General features: G+C 39.3%; 1 protein-coding gene across 9 annotated transcripts in view; it reads right to left on the reverse strand.

The window, feature by feature from the left end:
• The window catches only part of adgrb1a (adhesion G protein-coupled receptor B1a), a 240,299-nt gene that overhangs the window by 119,300 nt on the left and 100,073 nt on the right, over positions 1-20,926 (reverse strand). For 6 of the 9 annotated variants that reach the window (XM_007550410.2, XM_016670629.1, XM_016670627.1 and 3 more), the window contains exons 3-12: positions 11,649-11,807; positions 10,837-10,944; positions 5,234-5,401; positions 4,710-4,874; positions 4,366-4,530; positions 3,379-3,543; positions 3,181-3,282; positions 2,972-3,078; positions 1,648-1,842; positions 494-562 (exon numbers count right to left, since the gene is read on the reverse strand). In XM_007550410.2, the coding sequence (XP_007550472.2) occupies positions 494-562; positions 1,648-1,842; positions 2,972-3,078; positions 3,181-3,282; positions 3,379-3,543; positions 4,366-4,530; positions 4,710-4,874; positions 5,234-5,401; positions 10,837-10,944; positions 11,649-11,807 (1,403 nt within the window). The remainder of the gene's footprint in view (positions 1-493; positions 563-1,647; positions 1,843-2,971; positions 3,079-3,180; positions 3,283-3,378; positions 3,544-4,365; positions 4,531-4,709; positions 4,875-5,233; positions 5,402-10,836; positions 10,945-11,648; positions 11,808-20,926) is intronic. The other 3 variants (XM_016670626.1, XM_016670630.1, XM_016670631.1) reach the window with 2 other exon arrangements.

Here is a 20,926-nt window from a genome sequence, read left to right on the forward strand (position 1 = left end):
ATATCTAAACTTATATATTCTGCAACAAAAAAACAAAAAACAAAAACAAAATAAGAGTTATACAAGTGTTGTAAAATGTCTTGAGTTTAAACTGAGCTTAAACAAATGATAGTTTATGCTGAATTTTTTGGTCGACTTTTGCTTTAGAAAAATAAAAAACTGGCTTATGAAATGGTTTAAGAAGCCTAGCTGGTTTATTAAGTGCGTATCCTCCACCTGCATGGTGACAATCCTGGCACAGCCACCTGTGTACTGATGGATGCAGCAGATGGGAGAGTGGGCGTTTGCCTTGAGTCAGTTCCTCATTAGCTAAAGCTATTTCTATCTTCTCGTCTGTCCTTTCTCCTCACAACTGTCTGTCTGAAAAGACACAGGTGGGCTGTTCTGACATTGTTTCACTCATCAGCTTCAGGATGTCATCACTGAACACAGAGTTCAACGAGGGAGGAAATTACAAACAAAGCAGAACTGTTTGAGAGAGGGAGGTTCTCACCAGTTGTGCTTCTTCCCATCTGTCCCGGTTCTCTTCCATCAGCAGATTGCTCACTGTCTGCACAAAGTTCTACGAAACAAAAATGAAATGTTTTTCAATCGCTCAGGTTGATATGGTTGTATTTTTGAAGTATGACTAAGGTTTATGCCCCACTATCTGGTCCTGCTTGGCATTCCAAAAGATAATAACACTACCTTCAACAATGTCCAATTATATTCCTACAGTACACAATCCTGAAACAAAAAGACATACTAATTAATGTGGACCAACCTTAAGCTGGTCAAAATATATAATTCTTTAGCCACTTTGTCCCCATGAGAAGTGTGTTTGTATTTTCTTTTTGTACTTTACAACATGCATCAAATCCTATCAGATTTGTTGTAGGCTACTTTGGTGATTATAGCGTACTGAAAGACAGGAAAACCTATTAGCTTTTTTTTAGTTTTTTATCTTCATGCTATACTGAATCAAATCTTGCTTGGCAGACTGATACAAGACAAACTGAAACCAGACATAAATTTAAAAAAGATCAGGAAAAGCAAATGAGGTGGATTAGCAGAGCTCCTCAACAACTGATGGTGTCAGAAAAAGTTAGTGTGGATTATCATCTCTGCTGCCTAGATAATGAGTTGTTAGCATGTCATAGCAGTCATGAAGCTGACATACAGCAACAGTGTCTTCAAATTGAGGCTACAGAGTTGTTCCAAGATAGTCATGAATGAATACTTGGTGGATATAAGTTACAAGAATAGTTAATAGTTTTTTTAACTGAATTGAATTATAAAGTACAGAAAAGCAAAATATTGACTGTTGGTGCTTTTAGATTTGCCATTTGTGAATGTTTAATTGGCATAATAGAAATGGCTACATTCTCAATTAATAGTCAAAATCCCACGTCTCCTAAGGTTGAAAACCTCAGGCAGTAAATGGCCCTTACCTCTAACATCTTGCAGAATTCAAACAGAAATACTCAGTTTCCACAATATTTATATCACCCCTGGGACTAGCCCCCTGCATACATGAGATGTATACTCAGAAACGGAACTAAAACACAAGATAAAAGAACCCCAAATAACTAAACATGTTTCTCATTTAATTCTAACTCTAAGCATTTCTACATCCAGAAGTGAAATGTGAGAACACCTTGAAATTACCCTCATGTCTGCACTCGTGGGGCTGTAGTACGCCCTCCTGAAGATCTCTGTCATGTTCTTCAGTACGTCCAGGATAGCCAACAGATCACCGCTGTAGCTTGTTCCATCATCAGATGTCATCCTCAGCTTGTTCATCACTTCTGAAACTCCATCTCCCACAAGGCCACGCTGTGCTTTGGACAAGTGTTCCCGAGTCTGATGGAGAAAGTTTCTGTTAGTTTATCTGTTATTTCTTTCAGGGGCATCTCACATAACCTCTACAGTTAGTGATTTGTAAAACATAGGAGTTTTTTATTTTATTTTTGAAGTTTATTGAACGTGTCAAGTTACAAAAAAATTACAGCAATGCCATAAACAATAAACGTTCAAAGGAGTGGGTAGAAGTACAAAGTTATTAAAACCCACCCCTTATCAAGCAATGAAATATTGCACAACAAAATATTGTCATTAAATGCTACCATATTGTCAGTGACACCTGTGAGAATGTGACTTCATCTACTGAAGTAAGTGTAAGTTGGTAAGATGAAGCCCAGATATAAACATGCGTGCTTTAAGTTACCATCCTGTTGTATCTCTGTTTGAAACTCTTACTTTGAATTAAAAAAGGAAGTAGTTCTAGAGTTGCCATATTAGTCTGATAAGTACATAGTAAAATAAAGAGAAAGTTTTGGGTACTTGGTAGAAAAATAAATCTCTGAGAAAGAACTTTCAAATAATTTGTGAGCACCATGAGAGTGTGGAGTGTGGAGTTTGACACCCCTGGATTAGACGATTCGTCTAATCCAGGGGTGTCAAACTCCAGTCCTCAAGGGCCACTGTCCTGCAGTTTTTGGATGTGCCACAGGTACAAAACACTGGAATGAAATGACTTAATTACTTCCTCCTTGTGTAGATAAGTTCTCCAGAGTCTTGCTAATGACCTAATTATTCTATTCAGGTGTGGTGCAGCAGAGGAACATCTAAAAGTTGCAAGGCAGTGGCAGGACTGGAATTTGACACCTGTGGTCTTAATCATTTGATGCTAATTGCATTAAAGCTAACATCTGCTTCTGGGGATCCTATTGGCTGTAAACCCAAGGCCTATTTCACAGGTTTTTATCATGGCTGCACTGCCCTCACTCTCCTGTAGATTAAGAATTAAAACACCAAATCAGAACTGGATAACCCTACATGAAGCAGATATTTCTTAACAATTTAAAATGTATGCACATTTGTGGAAAAGAAACAAAGGGACCATTTCAATGTGTTGTTTAAAACACAGTTAGTGATCTGTGAAAGCTTTATTTTTTTAAACAAGTCAAATGAAAACAGATTTACTGCTTACTAAGGTTTGTATATTGCGATAGTCATTGGAAATGCATTTCATATAGGTGGGATTTTCCCAGTAGGCAATGCCCTCCTCATCCAAAGAGCAGCGACGCAGGATAACCCCTGTGTGGAGGAGACACAGAAGTTTAGCTGAGCACTGAGGACTTTGTCATGCAGTTTCTCTAAATGGAACCTTGTGTGAATGCATGGAAGATGGAAGCTCACCTATGGCATTGGAATCACATTGTACTGCTGCTGTATCCCCGGCAGGAGTCATCTTCCACACAACCTTAGAGAAATTGTCCTCATCACATATCTCATGAGGTGCTGTTTGCAACAGAAAGATAAATAAACTGTGTCAGTCACACTAACGTGAGAAAACATACATGCACATATCACATAGGAATGTTTCTATTCAGTCACCTGGGCATCTCTTTTCATTGCAGTGACGGATTTGTTGTCTCTCTCCAGGACAATCCTGTCCTTCGAAAAAGGGCCCATAACAAACCCTGTTCCTCTGCTGCATCCCCCCTCCACAGGTTTTTGAGCAGCCTGACCACAAGGACCAAGGCTGCCACTTTCCATCCACTAACAATCAACACAACATGAAATGTTGTTTACTACAGTAAATTCCAGAGTAACATTTCAATTAAATTAACTTAAAGGGGCAGAATTATGTATTTTCCAGACAAATAATGGAATTTTGCAACACAATCACATAACTATCTGACTATATATACATATAACAAAGAAAATTTGGCTTTGTAATTTAATGCCTTCAAAGCTAACATCTGCTTCTGAGGATCCTATTGGCTGTAAACCCAAGGCCTATTTCACAGGGTTTTAAGCCTCTGTCTCTTTAAACATGTCTGCTCTTTGCTGAAACTCCACTTCAAGCAAGTCAGCAAAACTTCACTCCTCTATTAACCTTACACTGCATTGCTACTTTTCAGAGTGTTTGTAATGAGCTCAGCAGATGTGCAGTTCCACAAAGTGTTTGCTAATTGGTGCTGGCTAGTCTGAAGGAGCTGAGTGGGGCATCGTGGGGAGGCATGCACTGTGAGGCAGAAGCTTGGAAAAAGCAGCTCCAAGGAGGAGCTGCATCTCAAAGGCAGTGTTAGATCCACACAGCCGTTTTGCATAGCAGAACAGTTGCCATGGGAAATTAAAGGACTTCTCAAATATTCATAAAAGAATCAAGGCAAAACTCCAGGCATATTTTTGATGAGAGAATAACATTCAAGGAAATGTAGGGCTCAAAAAAGTTAATTTTACATTACACTGCTCCTCTCATAGATTGAGTTTAAAAACAAAATACAAACCATCAGAAGGCTAAAACTTATTTTTAATTGGAAAAGTCTGTATGTTAACTGCAGAGTGAAAGACACATTCTGCAACAAATGATCATACCTGGACAATCCCGCAAGAAACAGTCAACCGTCTCCAGCCACTCTCCCCTGCACTCCGAGCCCCCATAAGAGGGGCCGTTGCATTCCCTGGTTCTCTGCATCGTCCCATTGGAACATGTAGTGGAGCAGGAGCTCCAGCTGGACCACTCATTCCAGACCCCATCCACTGGGAACCGGCAGGGCCACAGCAACAGCGAGGACAAAGAGTGTAACCAACCATGATGTTTATAAGCCGGGACATTATTCACAGCTAAGCAAACTGAGAAGGTTTGCTTGACTGTAATCTATGAGGATGTCTACATTACATTATCATTATCGGGTCATTGGTTGATGGGTCATGCTTACCTGGACAGACGGCTATGTTGCAGAATTTGGTCTGCTTCTCTGGTCCGTCACAGGGTTTTCCCTCAAACTGCGGCGGGGAACAAGTTCGTGTTCGGGCCCTGTAACCTCGGCCACAGGTGGATGAACACAAACTCCAAGGTGACCACTCATCCCATGTGCCGTGAACTGCAATCAGAGCAGCTATTGTGTAACTTAGAAGATAGATGTACAGACCATCCATTTTACAAATTGAAACTAAGAAACATCACAATAACAGGTGACCCATCTGTTACTCCACTGTGGGTTTGGTTTAATGGAGAACATCCAGACTATTGCTTCTAGGACCTCCCACTGCTGTCTGTTTCCATGAGAGCCTGAGAACACTTTGAAACATGATCTGCTGATAGAGTGGCTAATAGAGTGGTATCTAGAGGATCTTCTATGGGTAATACATGGTCAGGGAGAGGACTGAGCACTGAGAGGAGATGGGTGCAGGTGACTTTGGGGGTTGGGAGGGATCTGGTGGGGGTAAGGGAGAGGCTTACCTGGACAAATTGCTGAGGTGTTGCAAGGTCTCTGCTCTCGCAGTGGCCCGCTACAATGGGTGCTGTAGGAGGAGGACACACAGAAACGAGTGCGACTCTGCCAGCCTTCCCCGCAGGTGGCAGAACACACACTCCAGGATGACCACTCCTCACCTGAAGTTGATTCTACTGAACAAGATGGAATAGGTAAAGGATGGAAGGATTGGGAGGAAAAGGAAGAAAAGGAAAGGTCCATAACTGTTTAACATGCAGGATGCAGCCTCTGGGGCCAAAAAAAGAGGGGCTGTGGTATTAAAAGGTAAAGTATGTCCGTGCCACATTTCAAGGGGCCGCTTTTATCGAACACCTAAGATTTCATAAATATTGAATAAATTTGTCTTCCTCAAAGACAAATGTGGTTGACAGATGGGTTTTTCTCATGGTAGCTTGAACCTGCTGTCCTTTAAGATGATCGGTCTTCTAAACAGCACAGCTGATCATTCTAAAGGACAAGATACAAAATTGTTTAGGAGCCTACAAGTCATTCTGTAAATACCGTCCTGTCTTGTGGCAACAGGTAAAGGCTAACCTTCTTTGTCCAAATTCACACATGGCTCCCCTCAAACAAGGGACCCCTGAAATGGAGCCCAGCATTGAATCTGCTTGTTCTTTGTTATATGTCAGGCTCGGATGTCATATCCTTTGCATTGACTCTATGCAAAAGGGAATGCCATCGCCTTAGGATATGTCATTCATACTGTTACAGTCAGAGACTGCCAATTAGATGGGTCACTGAACCAATTAGAGAAGCCTGAGTAGTCACAGGCGGGTTGGGAGAAAAGAAAAGCTAACAGGAAGTGAGAAGCTAAGCACTTTAAAGTGATGCCTCACTCAAAGTCAAAACACTCTGGAATATTGTTCAACCTCCATAACTGACAGATAGCTGCAGGTTTGCACTTTGCCATCTTGGATTGAAATTTGTATTTAAATTAGAGCTGAACAACCTTTTTAGGTAAATGCAGTGTATGAGTGAATCAAAATGAAGTTCAACCATCAGTTTCAAAACATCATCCCAAAACTGTTCACAGTAACCAGCAACAAGGAATAGTTCAGCAATTCTGGACATCTGTTGTTAAGTTCTATGTAGAAGAGAAATTAGAAGCAGCTACTAGCATTAATAACGCTAAACAGCATGAGGCTAGCGTACTCTCCATATTAGAACTGTCAAGCCTTCTGTGTGGCTAAATGTATTAATTATTAACATGTATTAATCTATAACTACAATATATTAAATTGAGTACCATAAAGCTTATAAAAATGTGCTCAAAAATAACTTAAACTGGGCAGCTAAATGATGCTGATGGGATATTTACTTATTGCAGTTCTGTTCAGATTTTGCATTTGAGTGGCAATATGGTCATATTTGGAATCAGATCGAGATAGAGGGTACTGAAGTAATGATTGCTCAGAACATGATCTCTGGCAAATGATGTTAAATTTCATATCAGTCATGAACATTGTTATTTTCCAGACAGTAATAACTGCTGCTGAATGTAATGCAGAGATACAATAAATGGTCACTCTGCTATGTTGACACTACAACCTGTTAGCTGTGTTAGCGTACATAAATGTGTTGACTGCTTGATTTTACATGTTTAAAAAGTTACTTGAAATGCTGTTGCTGCTTTTATTGCAAAGGTTTTTAGTAAATAAAGAGAGGCGAAAAGCAAGGGCGCTGCTAGGAATCTTGGGTCCCCTGACAAAAAATTAAATTGGGACTCCCCCCCACACAGCTGCTGTTACAATTTCTTGAGTACATCTTGCCCATCAAAAGCATCACAATTTCAAAGGCTTGCAACTGCCTCGATTTATTTGGTCCAATACCGATAACTAGTACAGTATTTACTGCTCATGAATTTTACGTGCAAGAGTAATACATACAGTATGCAAGTAGGTTGCTTAAATTTTTACTATTAATTTTAAATTACTTAAATGTCTCCCCATGAGCAACAGTGATAGGCAACATACAAAATATACACAAAGCAATCCAGACTTCTCAAAAAATGCTATATAGTTGCATTTTATTAAAGCTGCAGTATGTAACTTTAATAAAAAAAGATGTTTTCTCCATATTTGTTAAAGCTGTCACGATGTCGTAGCAGTTTGTTATGAGGCAGATAATCTGTGAAAACAATCAATCTCCTCCCTGAACTACCATTGCTAGCTAAAGTAATGCACCATTCTGACCAAAACAACCAATCAGAACCAGGAGGATGTTCTTAGCACTGTCAATCAACTTCATTCACTCACTGCTAAATGTGCTAATGGTGGAGAAACAACTTATTGTTACAGGAACATAATTTGTCTGCCATCGCTGGTAGCTATGCTAACTAGACTGAGCATTCACAACAGGCTGTGCTAGCTGCAGCACGACACAAATCGAGAGAGAGAAAGGATGAGCCACATGAGATTGTGATTGACAGCACTAAAACTCTCCTGCCACTGACTGGTTGTTTCTAGCACTGGGAGAAGGCAGAAGAAATTGATTTTTCACAGATTACAACTCATACCATACTGTCACAACATAACAGTTTTAACAAATATCTGGAAAAAATATATTTTTTTATAAAAGTTACATACTGCAGCTTTAATTTCACTTAGGAGAGGATGGGTCAGGAGGGATGTGGGTTAGAGCTGTTGCTGACTGACTTACCTGTTGTTAAGTGGTAAAAGGTTCAAGGGACAAGTTAAATATATGAATATGTTGGTAGTTTTTTTCCTTAATTCATTAAATGCTAGTGAAATGGAGGAAAACAGTAGTCTGTAACTACGCTAACTATGCTAAATGGTTGGTAATCTCATACAGTCTACTCTCCTCTCGGAGAAAAACTTGGTTATAAATTGACAGTCTTGCCCTTTTCTCTCTCTCCCATTCTCTATTTTTCACTTTTGAAAACTTGACTTTATTATTTTTCTTAGCAGCATAGTAACTGCCACAGTTGTTCTTGTCTTTCACTGACTGCTGTCACTCTCAAGCCCTCCAAGCAGGAACAAACCATTTCATGCATATCCAGGAGGGTTCAGGGCAAATATGGATGTGTGTTTTTTGATCTGGGAGTGGGAACATTTAATTTTTACTGCCCTTTTGGTCAATAATAAATTGACCAAAAGGGGACTTGGGGGCTAGGAGGGCTTGAGCACCTGCCCCTTTTGCTCCTTTTCCCCAAGTGCCCTTTTGGTCAATTTTTTATTTATTTTATTTTATTTTTTTTTGGTATTATTTCGTAAGCCCTCTTCTGACACATAATATGTACTAAAATTATTTTGTTTTGTGTTGGGGTTTTTAGCCCTCCGGTCACCTTTGACCTTTTGCCTGTGACACACGACGCAATTGCCTCTTGCACAGTGAGATAAGATGGCTAACTGGAGCTTAACGTAGAAAACGTTCCAGATTATAGAACTGTTTTTGGTGAATTAAAAAACAACGTTTTTGGTGAAGAAAGTGGAGTAGACTTGCTACTTGTCAGATGACGGAAAACGTTGAACGTTGTTTTGTTTCTGTTTCAGCACTTAGTAGTGGTTTAAGCAGTAATGAAATACAACAGACACTGACAGGCCTCTGCGTCTGTCTTTCTCTGAAGAACTACTGAGTGGGAGGAGACAGCCAGGTGAGGAAAAACTGTTCTTATTGATGTAGTATTTTTATCATACAGACATTAGGCTGTTGTTGATGTGCTATTAGCTAGCTGCTAGCTATCGACTTTGCTAGCAAAGCAAGATAACTAAAAAGCTTCTTCCCTGTATCGTTAATGATGGCAGTCATTCTTCAGTATTGCTTATGCAATAGGGGGCACATCGCCTGTCCAAAACTTATCATCTCCATAATGGATATATGTCTTCTAATTTCCTTTGCTGCAAAACGTTGAATATTTCTGCTTCAGCACGGAGTAGCAGTTTAAGCAGAGAGGTATTTATTCTAGAGGCATTTATTCTAGCGTTAAGTAAATGTATCTTGAAGGAGAATAGCACTTAAATAAAAGTCCAACAAGAATATTCATTTAGAATTAAAAATAACTCACCCTGTGAACTACCATGATAGATATAATGTATGCAATAAAAGTTTGTCATTAATGAAGGGTAAAAAACTAATTCCAGACTTTAAGTAAGTTTAGGGTCTGGTTCGCAGAGTATGAAGTTAATTTTTTTCTCCAATTATTCAATGAAAAAAAAAACCTAACCTCAGTTAAGTAAAATAAAATTGTAATAAAAACTTTTGGAATTGTAATGATTTCTTTTTTTTTAACAAAAAGTTTTGTTTAAAAAGCTTTTTTAAATTAAATAACTCTTTTTTTTCTCGTGAACTTAAAAAGTTATTTCCCAAACAAACTTTTATTTGCACACATCAGAAGTCTTTTGTTGCGATTTTAGGCCCTGTCTCCGACGTCATGTGAGAATCACAAGTAAAACTTTGAGTCAAACAAAAACTTAGAATAGCAAGAAAAGATTTCTGACATGCGCAAATAAGTTTGTTTTATAAATAATTTTTTCACTTCATGAGACAATAATGTGTGATTTTAATTTTAAAACAAGTTTTTTTAAGCAAATCTCAGTAGGCAAAACATGACACCAAGAGAACTATGAAACAGTGTTCTGTTTCATTCAGTTTCGCTATGTTCAGTCAGAGTCCATGTTGGAAGTAAAGCCACAGATAAATAACCAAAGACTATGAATAACAACCCTATGGAACACAAAACCTATGACAATAAAACACCAAACACCCAGACATCATGACAGTGAGAACTTCTGAACTTTGAGTCACTTTATAGTTTATAATCACTTCATTTCTGAGACTTTCTAAGCTGTGATATTTAGGTCTGAAGATGAAAAGGTCAAAGTAAGTTATTAGTTAGAAGTGTGATTGCACACACTAATGTGATGTGAGTTAGGTCAGTAAACATAAAAAAGGAATAGCTATTTTTGGTTTAAATCTCTATTGCCAGAAAATATCTCTGCAAAGGGTCTTTACATTCAGGCCTGCAATGTTTCTTTTTCAACATGCACAGTGTTGTAGTTTGTTTTGTAAATGCTTTTTTATATTTGAATGGATCTGTGTGTTGATGTATGTGCATAGGGTGGAGGATATGTACTTGGGGGTTTTGTACACTTTAGGATTTACTTGCTTGATCTTTTCTTGCAACACAGAATTTCTATGTTCTGTAAATGCACGGTAAAGTAACTATTCTTTCCTTGTATTTACATGTATCGCTGCTATAGTAATAATATAGACTGAAGCTGAAAAAAAAAAAAAGACCAGTCCAATTTGTTGAACTATTCCTTTATGTGCATTTTTTGACTTTGGTGCAGCATCACTTCATCAGAGAGCAGCGATTCTGTTTGATTTCATATTTTACAGAGAGTACACAGTGTTCTGTTTCATTCAGTTTTGCTATGTTCAGTCAGGGTCCATGTTGGAAGTAGTCCACTGTGGACAAGGCACTGCTGTGGGAGATTTTGATAGATGTGTGTTTGAAGTGTGTCACAGCTCTATGTTGTAAAAGTAAACTTGTCACCCAAGCTGCCACAGTGACTGATGCATGGGATCCCTCTGCGTCCCGTTGTCTTACCTTCCTGAGGACTCTGCTGTCCACTGCGGGGGGGCTTGTCTGTGTCATCACGCTTGGGGTTGTCCACCGAGCGGAGAGACTGGCTGCGAGAGAGATGGCGACCTTTGCCTAAAGGAGGATGAGGCAAGGCCAGGAGGGGGAGGAGGGGCGGTGTTAGCAACCAGAGCTCCTTCATTAATGGCTTATATTTGGGGCACAACCGTGACGTGATTGGTCACCCAGAACAGCATCAGCCAAACTTGGGACTTGTGTTGTGCTGTTGGTGTTTATGTGCTGTTCCTGTGTGCTGACAATTTCTTTCAGTTGTTGTATAATGCTGTTCAGAGTCTTAAAGTGCCTCTGATGGTATGACTAAGTACAAAAATACACTTAAACCCATCACAGCTGCAGCCATGACTTATTGCTGTGAGACAGAGAAATGCATCAATCGTTCTGCCCAGATGAAAAGAAGCTTTAAGCTGTCAAATGAAAGCACTAATACTTCTTGGTAAATAGTCTCTAATAAATAAAGCACTCAGATGCTCACTGCCTGAGCCACTTTAGCCATTTGAGTATTTTAGGATTTTGAAATAATCAGGTCTTTGCATTATTGACCAAAAAATCAGTTGACCATGCAGGTTTTCTTATTTTCATCGATCAAAGTCCCCTTTCCAACATGCACTCCTTAACTCAAAATCCTGAATCACACGCATAAGATACAGAACAGAATAAGTTAGTAGGAAAGGAAGGGTAAGCTTAGAATGTCTTTAAAATGTCCAACGAACACATAGTTTCATTGGTGGACAGAACCAAAGCCAATGGGAAGAGCTAACCTGTGCATGACTGGGAGTTGCAGGGCCGACCTTCCTCCACTATGCCCTCACACAGGAAAGACTCCTCAGGAGGCGACTGGCAGGTCCGAGCACGGGTTTGGATTCCTCCGCCACATTCACTGCTGCACTGCCCCCAGTGGCCCCAAACACTCCAACCACCTGCAGACACAAACACAGCCAACAGAAACAGTCACTGTTAAAACAATGCAGTACTGTCAACACTACATGTGAGCTAACTGACAACAGCTTTTATAAATAATAACAAAACAGTTTATTTTTCATGGAATGATTAAATGTATATATACAGTATGTTCTTACACTCTGAAGCAAATATTGCAACACAAATTTGCAACAAACTGTGTAATGTTTCACACAACACAGTGGTACTGTAGAATGGTTTTTGCTATATTAACTTATATTAGTCATAAGACAAACTTAAAAACAATGAAATATGCCTTTCAGCATTTTTCACAAGAAATTAGACCCTAAATTCACATTCTTGCTTGTCTGTCTAATCTCTGATATTCTTAGACAAATTCCTGTGCAATCCTGCCTTCATAGTTTATAGCCAGTAAGTAGAGTCCTCGTGTGTATGCTTTTCTCCACCTAAATACAGTTGTGAAGGTTTCAGCAATTTATTGGACAACATTAGTGAGCAAACCATAGATAGGTTAGCGGAGCAGAACCTATCTGCTCCGCTAAACATAGCGGAGCAGATAGGTTAAATGAAGGATTAGGTTGAGAAACTGCAAACCTACTAGAGCATGCCTGTCCACCAAAACAGACAGGAGAACATTGTTTAGAGAATCACGGAAGAATCCTGAGATAACTGTGGAAGAGATTCACAGCTCAAGATGGAAAATAAGACAAAAAGACAGTTCTTTTGACCCTTTTCCACTAGAACCTACTCAGTGAAGTTCATGTCGACATGGTTAAGGTAATTTTCAGTTATACTTGAATATCAGCTCTGTGTGAGTGGGGTCATCCTAGCAGAGTGGTCCCACGATGTGAAAAGCAATGTGGCATTAATATTCAACATAAACGCAACACAAGTACAAAAACGTTTGCATCTTGTCATTATCCTACAAACCACACCTATTCGCAGTGTTGCTATTTTCCTTAGCACACTTAGTATTGCGAGTTTTTACAAATGTTAGAACTGATAATTGTAAGGCAGTTGCTCTTGAGACACAACCAACTCCACCCCTATCCATTTGGTGACTGACTGTCTCCTGATGTGTTTCCAGTCAGGAATCCCATGTAGGTACTGAAGAAAGGGGCTGGCACTACATAAACATAGCGGAAACTGAATGGAGCTGAGTCAGTCTGCATTGATTAGATGCTAGGGGAAAAGGGCCATTAGTTTTGGACTATACAAATCTGGCCTTAAGAAAAAAGTGACACAAAGACAGCAGTGACTGCTCTAGTCTAGAATCTGATGTTTGAAAATCAGAAGGACCTCCTTTCAACACCTGAAGTACAAAGAAGACTGAGAAATGTAAATCACTCAACTGTCAGAACACAGTCTCTATTCCTGAAAGATTGGGAGCAATTATTTCCAGAGTTGTCAGATTGGGACTTCTGGATGTGCAGCTGTTATGTCAGTGTACATATTTCCTCTAATTTAAAAAAATGCTGTTCAATCAGGAAAAAAGGCAAATATATTTGCCATGAAGAGATTTTATTTAAAATCATCCATTAAAAAAAGTGTTTCTGAGGAATACCCACGCTAACTTCAGAGTGGTAGCATGGGTATTCCACTATGAAAGAAGCCTCTGTGATAATGCTAATTATCAAGGTAATCACTTGATAATAGACTCTCTTCATTGCACACACAGCCTTAGATGTGAGAACACATAACATGTGCAAACTGGTTATATAATGCCCCTCTATATTCCACAGAAGCACATACCCAGCGATGTTCCATTGCCCAACATTACTCACACCAGCTGAGGTCAGGTTGAGAAAATACAGGAGGTACAGCTGCCATTTACCATATCCTGGTGTTCAAAAACTATCAAAGAACACATAAAGAATTTCTTTTGTTGCAAAGACATTAAAGTAATCATCAAAGCAGATTGAGAGGATAAGGCAGTGTGTGAGTAAATACTTTGAAAAGTCACCTGCAACAGCATGAAATAAGCATTACAGACTGATGGTATCTTGCAGTGAAAGAGTGTCTGAGGGGAGATTTTTTCCTCTAGAACCATGGTGTGATGAATGCTATTGTCATCGTCAAATTCCCTGTTTGGCTATTCTGATTTAATGCTCGCCATTAAGATGTGTGCTGATATGAGGAGGACGGAGCAAAGTGCTGCTGAACGACTCTCTCCCCGCCTGTGTCCTCCATGCTCATAAATGTTTAATGGCACAGACAGATGCCTTTAAGCCCCCACAGGCAACGACAAATATGTATTAATCTGCATGAATAGAACATGAAGTTGGCCCACATCCAGACGCACACAGTTTTAATTACTCACAAATCAATTTCCTTCAGGGGTGAGGCTGGGATGAGAGAGGCCACTGTGAAGAGCACTCGATTCAGTGCAAAGAGTCAGACCTACACACACACATGCACGCACCCACCCACACACATGCACGCACACACACACACACACACGCACGCACGCACGCACGCATACCTACACACACACACACACACGCACACACACACACACTCGCACGCACACACCCACACGCACACACAGACAAATCTCTGCTGCAGCTGTTTGTCATCCCAACATGCCAGAACCATGAGTGTAATATGACTGATGGAAATAGAACACCGTCAAAAAATGCATGTTTGAAAAATATTTATTTTAGAAATATTATTAATGTATTATTTCAAACTATTAAGCATTGTGTCCATATAGTTAGCAGATTACTATTTGTCATGTACTTTTTAATTAATCTGTATTTCTTACTGCAACTGGAACACAAAAAAGTTGAAATGGTTACCGTGCCTAACAAAGCCATGCTAGGCATCTTAATATTGTATGTAGACAAAATCTGTCCCAGCCAATGAAAATACTGCTATCCCTTAGATCAGTGGTGCTCAACCTTTTCAACACAGAGAGCCATTCTTGACCTCAGTCTGGATAATAAACTCATGTAGAGCCACAAATGTTACGTTGTCTTGATACATTTCTTCTAGAAAATTGGTCATTCAAATTGGACAGCCAAATCAGAACCGTGGTTAAGTCCAGTTTTTATCATTTAAGGCGATTGGCATCAGTGAAATCTTTTTCTTTCCAGGCAGCATTTTGAAACAGTGATCCACGCTTTTATTTCAACTCGACTAGATTACTGTAACTCACTTTATCTGGGAGTCAGTCAGTCGCTGCTCTCACGTCTGCAGCTGGTTCAGAATGCTGCTGCACGGCTTTTGACAGGAACTCGAAAGAGAGAGCATGTGACCCCTGTCCTGGCCTCACTTCACTGGCTGCCTGTATATTTTAGGATTCATTTTAAAATTCTTATGTTTGTTTTTAAATCACTGCATAATCTTGAACTGGCTTACCTCTCTGAGCTTCTTCATCCCTATATACCCAATCAGTCTCTCAGGTCTGCAGATCAGCTGCTCTTGGAGGTACCGATATCAAGATGGAAGCTCAGAGGAGACAGGGCTTTCTCTGTTATGGGTCCCTAGTTATGGAATGACTTGCCTTTGCACGTTAGAGAGGCCCCTTCACTGTCCACTTTTAAAGCTCTTCTTAAAACCCATCTATTGTACTTGGCTTTCAACTCCAGCGGGATCCAGTTTTAAATTGTATGTTTGTTTGTTTTTAAACTGTAAGAGTTTTTACTTTTTTTATTTATTAATTTTATTTTATTTATTTATTTTTTTATTATGTTGTGTTTTAATGTACAGCACTTTGTATCAGCTGTGGTTGTTTTAAAGTGCTTTATAAATAAGCCAAAGACGTTCCACAAAGCCACATGTGGCTCCGGAGCCGCAGGTTGCAGACCCCTGACTTAGACCTTTTAGAACTACAGGGAAGTGTGATGAATTGGGTACATTTGCATACATTTGTGGTCATTTTGGTGCATGTATCTTTGCAAATCCCACAATGCATTGAAGTTGGATGCAGCTCAAATAGGTGTCCAGCAAATGATGCGCACGAGTGTTCTTTAAAACTGCTAATGTTAGGAATGACTTTATATGTTGTGGAATGTCTTTCCATGTTTTAGCATAAACAGAAAAATAATTTCTGACCAGAGCAGTTTTTAAAGTCAGGTAGTGGTAAGTGTCCTTTGGTAACAGACCTACTTGATTTCCTAGATTGTTATGTAGCAGAAAGAGCTACATAATTTACACCATGAAAAACCTGAAAATCCAATGTAATACCGCTGTACAAAACATGATTTTCAAAAGTTAAAGCACGTGAAGAAGAAAAAACTATACAATGATGAGTCCAGCCAGGGAGAATGTTATGCATTTTGAAGTCCCTATTGTAGATCCTGGCTATGGGTTCCAAGATTTCATTGGTAATAAGAGAGCAGATAGAAAGAGAGTACATGGTTGAAAGTATTACGACATGAAGATAAGTGTTCAATAGACAGGTTTGAAATAAAAAGTAAAAGGATTTGATAAAATGAAATATCTTCTAGGTGAGGAAAATTACACTACAAAAATGCATTACACATTTTTTTTTACTTTAACCACATCTTTTTTCACATCTATGATGTTTTATCTCTCCTTCTGTTTTATCTATTGTGTCTTTGTCTTATATTTCGTAAAGCACTGACTGTAAATGAAAAATAGCTGCTCAGAAAAAAAACATATATGCACCATTATAAATACTGACGTGTATACCAGTGGCCTCAGTGCATTCTTTTTGCAGAAAGAATGCACTGAGTAACACACACAAAAACACAGCTGCCTTTGTGTGTATTCATCGCAATCTAATCCTCACTCGTTCCCTTTTATAATGGTGTGTGAATGCTAACACAAGAATTTGTATGAGGGCAAACATTTTTCAAAGTTAAAAAAGAAGAAAATTTAGAAAGCAGGAGGAGAAATCTTACAGGAACATTGAGTGTGACTTATTTAAGCTCTCACTGCAACAAGGTGCATGCTAATGTTTTGTTATTCATTCTTTTGTTATTCATTCTTATATTTCTATCTGATTGCTCTCACTTTACTGAGTTTTTGACCAAAGCTGTTAAATGCATCCCTGGCAGCTGAATAAAGATATAATTATTGAAAACTGAAAATGCCCAACTTTAGAACTACTGCTTGAGATAAGTTGCCTTAACATCCTTTACATCTTCTATAGGTTATTTAATTTTCTGCCACGTAATTTTTACAGATTCTACAGAATCTAAGTAAAGTTTCAAAGTGTAATCAGTTGCATATTTGGCCAACCCGCAGATGTTTTTATAGCTGAATGCATGGTTATCAGTTTCAAAGAGCAATTTTATTCATAAATAAATAATATGTAATTTTCTCTTCATGGAAGAAAGGAGGCATTCATATTGATGTGAATATGTACATCTGTTTTAGGAGGGTTAATGTCATCTCGTACTCCAGAATGACCTTCAGCTCCTCTCCTCAATCTGAATTCTGGTCTTATTGTGAATAAAATAATTTAAAAAATTGACAGATGTTTGGAACAGAGAACATCACTCCTTCCTTCAAATGAAGGTTTTAGTAAGGCAAACAAAAAAGACTTCAGGTCTGTTTAAAGAGAAGAGTTTTTGATATGACAGTGATGGTAACTTTTTTATTTTTCCTGCCTCATAAAAACAGTCTTGGAGAGGGTAGAAAAATGTTAGGGGAGTAATGGAGCTTTGTCTTCCCAGGTCTGCAAGGACATTTCATTATATTATCAATTTAGAGGGGGCTTTTGTTTGAGCACCTCGTCACAGGAGCATCTCTCCTCTGCAAGGCTTAAACTCATCCTCCATCCTTTACTTTCCACAGTCCCTACTTTATTTTGATTATCAGTTTTTGTCAAAACACACTTTCTTTGCAGTGTCTGCGTGTGTGTGTGTGTGTGTGTGAGAGCATGTGTGGTTGCACGGTTCACTGGGTGCATGTGAGTGTGTCGACGAACTTCCTGAAAGTCACCTTCATCTTCTATTTGGAGCAAAAGGATGCCTGCATGGGCATCTCTTCTTACAGCTCCAGTTTCTGTACTTTTGATCAATAGCTAGCACTTAGTGCACATACACATGCATGCACACACACACACATGCACATACACAGGGTTTTAGTGGATAGCATGACTGCAGATTTATGACTGAGGAATGTGTATGTTTGTGGAGCTGTTAGGGGAGAAAAGAATGGTGAAAATATGATGTTTATGGCCGCTGTAGAAACAGGCAGCCAGTTGGGGAGGGAGGAGCTGCAACTGAGGGGAAATGTTAAGAAAGACGGAGACATGAGGACTTAGGGGGAGAATAATGATGAAAACATGAAGCACAGGCAGAAATGGGGTGACTAGTTCACACAAAGCTGTGTGGCTGAATGAAGGATAAGGCGAATGCTGACACCCAGAGGACAGAGGCAGTCAACTGCACAGCAGAGATAACAGGCGGTGAAAGGAGGAAATGGGGGAGGGGGAGCTGCAGGGGGGAGCAAGATGAAGGGAGACAGGAACAGAAAGAGGGGGAAATGTGAAAACTGATAAGATGAGGAGGAAAAGGGGGTAGAGAGGGGAGGATAAGCTTGACTTGAATGGCACAAAATGTTAAAGTCGTACACAGATGAAAACGCTCACGCATGAGCATCCTTATATAAAAGGGAACAAAGATTTCTTTTATCTGAAAGTTTTTTTGTAATCATTCAAAAATATCCATCTGAATTGATGAAACTTATAGTCTCCTCCGCGGGCAGAAATGTACTTCTTTATATTATACTCTGTAGAGGAATTAACATTAATTTATAATCTTCCTGAATAGCAAACATAACAGTTGCAATTTAGCTATTACAGTTTTCCTGTTTTCTATAGATGTAAAGGTCAGCAAGGCAGTAATGAATTTAAATTTAAATTCTCAATTTGAAGATGAATTTGATTAAGGTCAAAATTTAAAGACATCTCACTTAAGAAAATAGCACAAAATGAATAAAAACAAACAACTGTCCTCCAATGTGTTTCAGTTTATTTCACGTTAACATGAAGTAAAATGTGTGTTCCCAATTAGAAAACATGACATACCGTATTTTCCGCACTATAAGGCACACCTAAAAACCTTCAATTTCCTCAAAAGCCGACAGTGCGCCTTATAATCCGGTGTGCCTTACATATGGACCAATATTGAGCCACAACAGGTCTAGCAACTACGGTAAGCAGCCGCCGACTTCATTTTCACCCGTAGAAGAAGAAGCGCGTGGTGCATGCTGGGATAGTTGTCAGAACGCTGGTTTGCTAATAAAGTATGACTGACCTATCTACCTACCGACCATCATTTAGCACCACGTTCTCCACAAACATGCTGTGCGCAAACGGAGAAGGGTGACCGTCGTCCGGCCACGCCCTGACCCAGTCGCGGAAGGCTCTCCTCGCCGACCGGAGTAGGACTGTTTTGTTGACATTCCCTTTAGTGCAGCTCCATCTAGTGGATGCATAACGTAACTCCAGCCTCTACTGTAGCATCTATTCTATGTGCCTTATAATGCGGTGCGCCTATATATGAAAAAAGTTTTAAAATAGGTCATTCATTGAAGGTGCGCCTTATAATCCGGTGCGCCTGATAGTGCGGAAAATACGATAAATTAAATGTTCAGTATTCGACGATCATCTGTTATGTTATTCTCTGGGCATTTCTTGTGTTTATTGAACACCATTTAGTAGCTTTTAATCCACAAGGTGTTGCAAAAAGTACAACTATATGGGCACTTTGCTTTCATATTTTCCTCAAGCTAACCTTTTTGCTCCAAGGCAGCTGCACCATCATCCAGTCCATTTTTCAAAGAACTAACAATATTTCTCAACTGCTGCACAGCATCAGATAGAATCTAAACATTTGTCACACACCTGATTAGAAATAAACAGAACGTTCTTGGATTTCCCTCTAATGTGCATGCAATTCAAATTAACCTGAATGACTAATCTGCAATTCTTCTTTTGCACTTTGACAACTCCTCACTACATGATTTAATTTTTAATAAAAGTGCTATTTCAAGACAGAACTTTAAAAATGTTATTTGCACTTTAAATAGTATTTTAAATATTAATTTTAAGGGACCAGCATTTCTTTCCAGACACAGTGCCATTTTATAGCACAATTAACTATGTTATATTCAGCTGTCATGAAAATACCGCATATATATGACTGAAAAGAAATGTCAATTTCTTGACATTTCTTTTCAGAAATGTCAATTTTTTAGGTGATTCAGCACCTTAAAATAGGGCCTCTGTAGACAGTTACACCAGGTGTTTGCTAATTGTTGCTGGCTAGTCTGAAGGAGTTGAGAGCTGAGTGGGGGAGCTGTGGGCTGGGCCTGCTCTGTGAGGCAGAAGCTTGGAAGCTTGGAAACTGCAGCTCTGAAGAGGAGCTGCACTTTGAAGGCGGGGCTAGTAGGACCACCCAGCCATTTTGGACAGTTGAATGGTTGCTATGGGAGATAAAGGATTTCTCAAATATGCATGAAAGAATTAAGTCAACACTCCAGCTATGTTTTTGATGAGGGGAAAAACCTTAGGTTAAGGTTAAAAATTAGCACTAATTAGGATTAGTTGGCCTCCACTGACACTTCACATTGCACCACCCATCTATCCTGATTGGAATATTCATCTCCTGCTCCTCCAATCACAGAAGATACCCATCTATTTAAATCCCTACTGAGCTGTCAATACTGTGATTTGATCTGAACAGTTTGTTTCTTTATTTTGAAGTGTCTTGTGAAACCTTTGGCTTGACATGTTCGCTTACACTAATTGTTTCTGCCAGGTTTCTTTGTTTTAGTGCAGTGGTCCCCAAACTTTTTCCTGTGAGGGCCAAATAACTTTTCCCTTCTCTGGTGGGGGGCCGGAGATTGTTGACGAGGGTTCGGGGGCGCGTGCGTTTCTCGATTAATTTTTACCCAGAAAGCACAAGGGCAAAACCCATGAGTGAAACAGTCACTGGGACTGACTAGTATATATTCCATTGAGGGAATGTAACTTTAACATATTAATTTCTCATATGTTAACATAAAGGCTCGTTTTGAAGTATAAGCTGCTACTTACAGGCATCGCTTCAAAGAACTCGACCTGGAATGCGGCGTTCATCTGCTCTACCGCTAGCAAACAACCGAACTGATTAAATAACATAAAAGTCAAGCAGTTCCC

The sequence above is a fragment of the Poecilia formosa genome, unplaced genomic scaffold (genome assembly GCF_000485575.1).
Source record: "Poecilia formosa unplaced genomic scaffold, Poecilia_formosa-5.1.2 Scaffold36, whole genome shotgun sequence".
NCBI lineage: Eukaryota > Metazoa > Chordata > Actinopteri > Cyprinodontiformes > Poeciliidae > Poecilia > Poecilia formosa.